The sequence below is a fragment of the Saccopteryx leptura genome, chromosome 7, assembly GCF_036850995.1.
Source record: "Saccopteryx leptura isolate mSacLep1 chromosome 7, mSacLep1_pri_phased_curated, whole genome shotgun sequence".
In the NCBI taxonomy this organism is placed as follows: domain Eukaryota; kingdom Metazoa; phylum Chordata; class Mammalia; order Chiroptera; family Emballonuridae; genus Saccopteryx; species Saccopteryx leptura.
The window spans coordinates 54,925,779-54,935,234 of NC_089509.1; the positions used below are offsets into that span (position 1 = coordinate 54,925,779).

At 40.9% G+C, this 9,456-nt stretch overlaps 1 protein-coding gene across 1 annotated transcript; it reads right to left on the minus strand.

Annotated features, from left to right (window-relative positions):
• Window positions 1-226: 226 nt before the first annotated feature.
• Window positions 227-9,235, minus strand: SPC25 (SPC25 component of NDC80 kinetochore complex). The gene is made up of 8 exons (XM_066345562.1): window positions 9,118-9,235; window positions 8,717-8,860; window positions 8,148-8,300; window positions 7,988-8,053; window positions 6,807-6,953; window positions 5,383-5,487; window positions 2,642-2,740; window positions 227-457 (listed from the first exon to the last, which is right to left on the minus strand). Exons 3-8 carry the CDS (start codon window positions 8,284-8,286, stop codon window positions 339-341), a joined length of 675 nt encoding a protein of 224 aa, XP_066201659.1. The 5' UTR covers window positions 8,287-8,300; window positions 8,717-8,860; window positions 9,118-9,235; the 3' UTR covers window positions 227-338.
• Window positions 9,236-9,456: the final 221 nt, after the last annotated feature.

Sequence of the window (9,456 nt, forward strand, 5' to 3'; positions counted from 1 at the left end):
AGAAAACTAGATAGAAGGTGACAGAGGACAATAATTGAACGACAAGATAACCTGGACTTGTTATCTTTAAATATATGTATCCTGATTTATTGATGTCACCCCATTAAAAAAATAAAATTATTTAAAAAAAAAAAAAAAGAACACATTTGACTTTATAAGTTTTATTTCCTAACATTTTAATTAAAATACTTTAAAGAAATAAACCACACAGAAATGTTAAAAAAAGTAATACAAAAGGATTATAGGCATACTATGGATGAGAATTCTTTTTATAAAAGATACACAATAGGGAAGAAAAATGAACAGTTTTTATATACTCTTTATACATTAATTTAATTTTAAACCATAGCACTAAAAGCTTTCCGAACATTGGCAAGAAAGGCTGAAAAATTTTTGGTCTTCCTTAAATTCTCCTGAAATTCTGCTAGGCATTCAAGATGAGGAGCACTATCTGACACTAGAAGAAAAAAGAAGACAATTTGAATGAGAATTTTTGTGAAAGAGAAGTTTTTCCAATTTAGATGCTTTCATCTGATTCAAAGAATTTAATTCTATTTAATTGAATTGATTTGAGCAGAGAATAATAGATACACTTGATTTTCATATCCTCACATTCTTTTGGACCTTTCCTCCGTTTACTCTCTAAATATTCAAGTCTATGTACTACAATCTTGCTTTAAATTAAACACATGGTAGTCAAGGGATTAGAGCTTAGTGATAAAGAACAGAGTACCATTTCCTATTATCTTTTGTATACATTTTAACTATTTTAACAGGTTTCTTTTAGATGTTAAGTTTTCTCTACAGAACTTTGGCCTGACTTCCTTCAAAATTTATAGTTATGGGAAAACAAATCTGAAGCCTCACAGATGTAAACGGAGGTCCTTAGAAAACGTGGTCCTATTCCAAAGTGGTATTTATAGGACCTACCAAACAAAGGATGCTCAGTCACAGATAACAGTATGGATCTCACATGCAGTTGAACCAGATGGTACATATTGGAGCAGCAAGTCTCCAGAGGTTGGTCAAAGGAAAGAAACAATCAGCGCTATCTACCATCAATCTTGTCCTTTGTTCAAGGGGAAGGGATTCAACCACATCAGATTTCCTGCTCTTTGGTAGAAACTGCTTAGGAAACAAGGCCCATGGCCAAAGCAGAGAAGGAATAGAAAAGACCATTTGGTTCAAAATTAATCTATAGATTCTATTTTAATATACTATCAAATACTATGACACTAAGTAGCAATAAGGATATCTAATTTGGATAAAAGTAAAAAGCTAGGGAAGAGGGTTTTTGTGAATTGCTTTTTAAAATTCAGCACTCATTAGATTAGAAGATATTTACCTAGAGAGAAAAAAGCCAATCATTTGTACATGAATTCGATTCATAAAATATAAATTCCATTAGAATAGGAACTGAGTTATCAGGGCACACTGGAGAGCCAACTAAATAGTTCACCTGTGTCCCCTATGAATGCTTTAATGAGAACACAGGTATAAAAAGCTGAGAACCATTTCCTGAATTCCAATAAATTACTTTAAAAGGGGAATGAGAAGAAGAAAAAAAACAGATAAACGTATTCCCACTATCTTTTTCTTTAGCGAGAGAGACAGAGGGACAGACAGGAACAGACAGGAAGGGAGAGAGAAGAGAAGCATCAACTAGTAGTTGTAGCACTTTAGTTGTTCACTGACTGCTTTCTCATATGTGCCTTGACTAGGGGGCTGCAGCCGAGCCAGCAACCCCTTGCTTAAGCCAGCGACCTTGGGCTCAAGCTAGCGATCATAGGGTCATGTCTACGATCTCATGCTCAAGCTTGATGAGCCCATGCTCAGGCCAGCAACCTCGGGGTTTCGACGTCAGCATCCCAGGTCATATCCACTGTGCCACCACCTGGTCAGGCTCCATTCTCTTTTTGTTCACACTATCACCAATCATATATACGCTGCAGAAATCAAAAACTATCTGAGGCTTTGGCCGGTTAGTTTTGTTGGTTAGAGCATCATCTTGAGATGCCAAGGTTACAGGTTTGGTCCCTGGTCAAGGCACATATAGGAGGCAACTAGTGAATGCACAACTAAGTGGAACAATGAATGGATACTTCAGTCCCTCCTTCTTTCTCCCTTCTTCTGTCTTTCTAAAAACAGTAAAAAATAATTAAATACAAATAAAATAAAATAAAACCTGACCTGCTGGAGAATCAGTAACTCAACTAAATTATTAATGTGTTGAATTTTCAGGATGGGATAATTCTGTAAATTAATTTTTGGGAAAAAATTATCATATTCTAACGATTTTAATTTGGGTGTGAAATCACCTACTTAGATAAATTATAATATTCACATTCAGGTAGTCATATCCTTTATAGCTTTGCTTTAAGTTCTCTAAGAGAATAATCTATATTTGCATATGAAATACAGTGACCTTGTTTTTTAGATTTTCTGTGGCACTGTGCCATCCTGAAGAGAAGTTACTTATCATGGTCTCAGCCTTTGGGAAATAACACCCCAAAAAACCAAGACCAGAAAAGAAAACAATGGCTTGTGAGAATATTGTTTTATTCATATTACCTTATATTCTGATTCAAATAACTTTTTGGGGTGCCCATCTTAAAAACCAGTGAGAGGGAAGAGGACATACCTTCATAGTCCCTTGCTTCATTGAGGTGCAGGCAAAACATAAATGGGCTATCAGGATGCTTTGGGTCAATATTAGTGAATATAAACTGAAGTTTGTCACCTGGGAAAAGAGGTTAAATTATTTAATATGAAAATAATTTATTATGCCAAAACTTGCGATGGAGACATGCTTCCCTACTGGTCTCTGATCAATACCTACACTAAGTATATATATACTACATTCACTTAGCCAATGTCTCCAAATGTATACTACAAATTAGTTTCAAAATGTGTTGTAGTTTAAATGACACCAAAAGCACAAATAACAGAAGAAAAATACACATTGGGTTTCATCAAAATTATGACTATATGCCGAGTCCTGTAAGTCTTTCTGGCAAATCACCAAACCTGACGGTGATATTGGGGACTCCTTACACAATAAGTAGTGCTGTAAACTGACACATATACAGGGGTCCTCGGGCTATGACACAGTTCTGTTTGTATAACCGTGATGGACCCTGAATTTTGGTGTAAGTCGAAACATACCTAGCCCAGTGGTTCTCAACCTGTGGGTCGCGACCCGGGCGGGGGTCGAACCACCAAAACACAGGGGTCGCCTAAAGCCATCGGAAAATACATATTTATTATACAATACATTTTTAAATAAAATATGTATTTCCGATGGCTTTAGGCGACCCCTGTGTTTTGGTGGTTCGACCCCCGCCGGGGTTGTGACCCACAGGTTGAGAACCGCTGCCCTAGCCTAAGTCACTTACCTATCCTAACAGTTATAAAATCATAATCTAAACATAAAATCACAACTAAGTCACAGAAAAAGGAGACATAAATATACTGTACTGCACATTGTACTATAGTAACAGAAAAAATGACAAGCAAAGCAACACAAACAGACCACTTGCGCTTTTCAGTCCAAAATGGCGTAAGTGTACCAGAGCACACCAACTCCATCATTCATACACTGCATTACTGTGTATTCTTCCGCTGAATGCAACCAACCAGTTTGCCCACGTATTCTGTAAGTACGATGCCAATGGCATAAGCCAAAATATTCACATCTCAGTATTTCAAAATTTTTATGGGAGTGTTGTAAACTAAAAACATTATATGTCAAGATTATAGTAACCCGAGGACCCTTGTTCATGTAATGGCCATTAAAATACTTACCATATATGCTTTAACCAGTCATTCATCTCTAAGAATTCCATAGAAATTATGCAAAAGAAATAGAGGAGTCTACATTCACTATAGTAATTTCAAAACTAAAAAATAGCCTGACCAGGCAGTGGCGCAGTGGATAGAGCGTCGGACTGGGATGCAGAGGACCCAGGTTCAAGACCCTGAGGTCACCAGCTTGAGCACGGGCTCATCTGGTTTGAGCAAAATGCTCACCAGGCAAGGGGTTACTCGGTCTGCTGTAGACCCATGGTCAAGGCACATATGAGAAAGCAATCAATGAACAACTAAAGTGCCATAACAAAAAAAACTTGATGATTGATGCTTCTCATCTCTCTTTGTTCCTGTATGTCTGGTCCCTATTTATCCCTCTCTCTGACTCTGTCTCTGTAAAAAATAAAAACAAAACAAAAAAACCCCAAAACAGGCCCTGGCCAGTTGGCTCAGTGGTAGAGTGTTGGCCTGGCGTGCATGAGTCCCGGGTTCGATTCCCAGCCAGGGCACACAGGAGAAGCGCCCAGCTGCTTCTCCACCCCTCCCCCTCTCCTTCCTCTCTGTCTCTCTCTTCCCCTCCCACAGCCAAGGCTCCATTGGAGCAAAGTTGGCCCGGGCGCTGAGGATGGCTCTGTGGCCTCTGCCTCAGGCGCTAGAATGGCTCTGATTGCGGCAGAGCAACGCCCCAGATGGGCAGAACATTGCCCCCTGGTGGGCATGCGGGAGTCTGTCTGCCTTCCCGTTTCCAACTTCAGAAAAATACAAAAAAACAAAAAACAAAAAAAAACCCAAAACAAAACAAAAAAAACCAGGCAGAACCCAAAAGGTAAGTTAGAGGCAATACATGTGTTAATGATACATTAATGGAACATATTATTACACCATTTTAAATTACATACCATTATGAAGGCTATAACAATTAAAGAAATGTGAGTCATGTAATATCAGTATGAACAAAGAACAAAAATTATTTGCCTATTGCCAACCACGCCAAAATTACATTTATTAAAATGCTGAATGATCCGCCTGACCAGGTGGTGGCACAGTGGATAGAGCGTCGGACTGGGATACGGAAGGACCCAGGTTCAAGACCCCGAGGTCGCCAGCTTGAGCGCGGGCTCATCTGGCTTGAGCAAAGAGCTCACCAGCTTGGACCCAAGGTCACTGGCTCCAGCGGGGGGTTACTCGGTCTGCTGAAGGCCCATGGTCAAGGCACATGTGAGAAAGCAATCAATGAACAACTAAGAAGTCGCAAGGCGCAACGAGAAACTGATGATTGATGCTTCTCATCTCTCTCCGTTCCTGTCTGTCTGTCCCTGTCTATCTCTGCCTGTGTAAAAAAAAAAATAAATAAATAAAATAAAATAAAATAAAATGCTGAATGATAAATAAGACCTTGGTAATTATGTTTTGGTGATAAAAATTGTTTTTTTCCTATTTTTAAAAAAAGTTAATAATGTAGTCATTATTTTACTTGAAAACATGAAATATTTTTACTTTGAAAAAAAATTAATTCTCTACTTAAAAAAGGACACCTTCTAATTTCCTATGTTTTATTTACATTAATATACTTACCATAAATTTTTCGAATTTCTAGTCCAAGTCGATCTTTATACAAGTCTACAGATTTCTGCAGCCTTTCCAACCTCTCTTCACTAGTTCTTTTAGCGCTGGAAATAGCTATGATTAAAAAAGCATACACATTATCAAATATTTTAAATAACACTACTAATTTATTTTTTAAAAAATTGAGGCCCTGGCCAGTTGGCTGGGTGGTAGAGCGTCAGCCTGGCGTGTGGAAGTCCCGGGTTCGATTCCCGGCCAGGGCACACAGTAGAGGCACCCATCTGCTTCTCCACCCCTCCCCCTCTCCTTCCTCTCTGTCTTTCTCTTCCCCTCCCACAGCCGAGGCTCCATTGGAGCAAAAGATGGCCCGGGCGCTGGGGATGGCTCCTTGGCCTCTGCCTCAGGCGCTAGAGTGGCTCTGGTTGTGACAGAGCGCCGTCCTGGATGGGCAAAGCATCGCCCCCTGGTGGGCGTGCCGGGTGGATCCCGGTCGGGCGCATGCGGGAGTCTGTCTGACTGCCTCCCCGTTTCCAGCTTCAGAAAAATACAAAAAAAAAAAAAAAAAAAATTGAAAACTATAAAAATGCCAGACAAATGAATCTGCTTACATTTATTCAGTTTCTATCTCTACTAATTAGCTAAAAAACGGCTTCAGTTCATTCAAGATGAAAGAAAACTGAGAGAACACGTACAGGGAGTGAAGGCAATATTGTATCCTATTTCATCACTTAGTAGCATGAAGAAAAAGGCTAAGGTTTGCATGGCTGGCAGAGATAGACTTCTTTACAGTTTTGCCTTTTCTGGTTAGCCAAGAAATTGTTTCATTGGAAAAATATTCCATTCTTTTAAACATAACTATTTCTCACAAAAAGACAGCCTTATTGCATACTAGTTTAGAATTATTTTTAAAGTCAACATATTGTTTCCTAAATAATGCATAGCAGATGAGAAAAATAATAGAGAGTGACAGACAAATTCTATAAGAAAAAGCATTAACAAAACAAACTTTGCTATTTTCAAGATATTTGAGAATCAATTACGTACTTAGTTTGAGGGCAAACAAGACTCTTTCCTAAAGAAAGCACTCATTCATGTATGAAAATTCTTTAGACAAAGAGGCTTTCCAGAATAAAGAGGGTGATGTGTGATCAATAAATTTGTTACTTAAGTTACAGGATGGCTTCTCCCAAGCAAATCTTATTTAGTGGCACTGTCTCCCATTATACTTAATTAAACTCCCATATCAATTTCATTATTACTCTGGCTATAATAAAATCAAAAGGACCTTTAAGTAAAACCCACTCAGCTGCCTTCACAGACACCTTACCGAGATGAGTGGCTAGCTATGCCTCTAAAAGATAATACCTATTTTTGACAAGCTGGAGAGACGACAAGATATAATTGTGAAAATATGAATACAACCGAAAACTTACTTTCCTTCTTCCTAGCATATTCTTCCTTAAGATCCTGGATAGTTGCAGTCAGTACTTCCAAATCCTGCTTTTTGCCATTTACTTCAACAATCAGTTTTAACAAGCTTTCTCTTTTTTCTTGGATGAGCTTACTCTGCTTACAGATCTCTATAACAATTACAAAGTATTAGCTAGAATATATATGCTTTGTTTTCCAACATGTACCTAAGACCAAAATACTGACTTTCATAAGATTAATACAGCATGCTTTAATTTATAAGTATTTCCTAATGATTAAAAAATTACAAAATAGGCCCTGGCCAGTTGGCTCAGCGGTAGAGCGTCGGCCTGGCATGCGGGGGACCGGGGTTCGATTCCCGGCCAGGGCACATAGGAGAAGCGCCCATTTGCTTCTCCACCCCCATCCCCTCCTTCCTCTCTGTCTCTCTCTTCCCCTCCCGCAGCCAAGGCTCCATTGGAGCAAGGATGGCCCGGGCGCTGGGGATGGCTCCTTGGCCTCTGCCCCAGGCGCTAGAGTGGCTCTGGTCACAGCAGAGCGACGCCCCGGAGGGGCAGAGCATCGCCCCCTGGTGGGCAGAGCGTAGCCCCTGGTGGGCGTGCCGGGTGGATCCCGGTCGGGCGCATGCGGGAGTCTGTCTGACTGTCTCTCCCCGTTTCCAGCTTCAGAAAAATATAAAAAAAATACAAAAAAAAAATTTACAAAATGAGCAAAAAGAAAAAACTCGTAATCTAGTCTTCCCTATTTGTCTGTGAAAATAGAAATAAAAAGACAAAAGTGCTTTTTTAAAAAAACAGTAACAAATTAATCCAAGAATTAATAGATCAGATGATCATGACCCTTGCAGCTCTCCCTCTTCAAATAGATACAGAAATAAAACCCACCAACCAATAAAGACAATCAAAACAGGGACAGAATACATACAAAAGGATACCATTTAAATAACATTCGAAATCACAACACTAAAGAATATATGGATAGGTTAGTTCTGGAAGATGGGAAAAGAGGAAGGTATAACATGGGACATTCTATTTATTAAGCTGGGTTATAGATACATAAATGTTAATTATTTTGATGTGTATGTATAAACACATACATACAGAATACATTGTTTTACTTGTATGAGGGATTTTATAAAGATGTTTAATCTAAATAAAACTTTGATCTACAGATTGTCACATACGATTTTGATATTCTAGATACATCTGAACCATTCGTTCTTCTTCCTTTAATTTTACAGACAGCTTTTCTGAAAGAGAAATTAGCATTGATGGTTTAGTTCAGCTGGATTAACACTAAAAAGCAAAGAACATAAACAGCACGTACAAGGTAATCGTAGGTACCTGCAAATGCTTTATTGATGTCCTTGTAGGAATCTCTTAGTCCCGCCATCTGACAGGAGGTATCACTGACATTGCTTTTGAATTTATTCCAAAATTCATTTATGTTTTTATCTAACAGTGCCAATTCATCCTCTATCATTTTGTAAGACAATGCTACAAAACAAACAGAACACACGCTGTATTTTTTCAGTTACTTTAGTCATATCAGGCACACATTCCAATCAACTATGTTTTGGCAGTTTGAGCTTGGTTAGAAATGGTTAGCAACATACTTTTAACTATACATATTCCAGGGCAGATCGAGCTACCAGGATTTAACTATGGGTAAGGTGCACCAAGATTCAAGAGACCTTTAACCTCCTAGAAATTCATTGGTAGCCTAACTGCACAGGACACTTACATGCTCTATGACCCTGGGAAAATGACTCCGACTACGTCGTCTCAAAAATAAAACTGGTGACATCTAAGGCACTCCCAACTCTGACACCTGCAATTCCAGCCTGAATCCCCGGGTCCCAGGTGGCCGGCCCCCTGCCCCCCGGCCCTAGGGTAGGACCCCACACACCTACCCGCCGCTTCCTCGCACCCCAGGTCAGTTAAGGCCGCAATAAAATGAGACGGGGGCCGGGGGGGAGTAGTCCAGGTGGAAGAAGCCAGTGAGGGTGGTCCCGGACCTGGACAAGTCAGCCGCCGCTCCGGGCCTGTGTCCTCCACTGTAGAAGGATGTTCGGTGAGATTCCGGGCCCCCCAGTTCTCCGCACCGCTAAGCCGCTCAAGGGCCTGAAATCTCCCCAGGGAGCCCAGCCCTCCCGTCCGCCTGGCCGCCAGCCCCCGCCCCCGCCAGGCCCAGACTCACAACCGGGCGTGCGTTCCCAAAGACGGCCACTGAAAACACACACCGCCCCTAAATCCACTTCCCTCTGGCGCGACAGGCGGGTTGGGAGCCCAGCTTAGCTCCCACGTCTCCCACCTGCTCCGGGCAGCCTGGCACCCGCCGCCTTCCACGCACAAGGCCCGGGCTGCCTGCACCTAACCGCCGGGCTGCAGACCCACCGCCCTCAGCCCCGCCTGCTTCCCTATTTCAAACCTTCCGCGCCTTCCGCCTCCCGACTTCGAGCGCCCACTCGCTTTCTGATTGGCTGGTAGCATAGGTTTTTTTTCATAAGAAGAGATTAGTGGTGGTAGCTCTTCCGGATTCTCGCTGAAAAGATGGGGGAAAGGGCATTCTGGGATTTGTAGTTTTTTTTGTTTGTTTTTTGTGAGACAGCTGTGCTCTCAGGTTGACGTATTAATAGTTCTTGGAGGTCTC

What these genes read in the sequence shown, in the direction of transcription:
- SPC25 (XM_066345562.1), bottom strand. Translation starts at nt 8,286, where the DNA reads ATGATAGAGGATGAATTGGCACTGTTAGATAAAAACATAAATGAATTT. An exon ending in CATCAATAAAGCATTTGCAG is followed by an intron (nt 8,054 to 8,147) that starts GTACCTACGATT and finishes TTTCTCTTTCAG; the next exon opens with AAAAGCTGTCTGTAAAATTA. An exon ending in AGAAATTCGAAAAATTTATG is followed by an intron (nt 2,741 to 5,382) that starts GTAAGTATATTA and finishes CTCTTTTCCCAG; the next exon opens with GTGACAAACTTCAGTTTATA.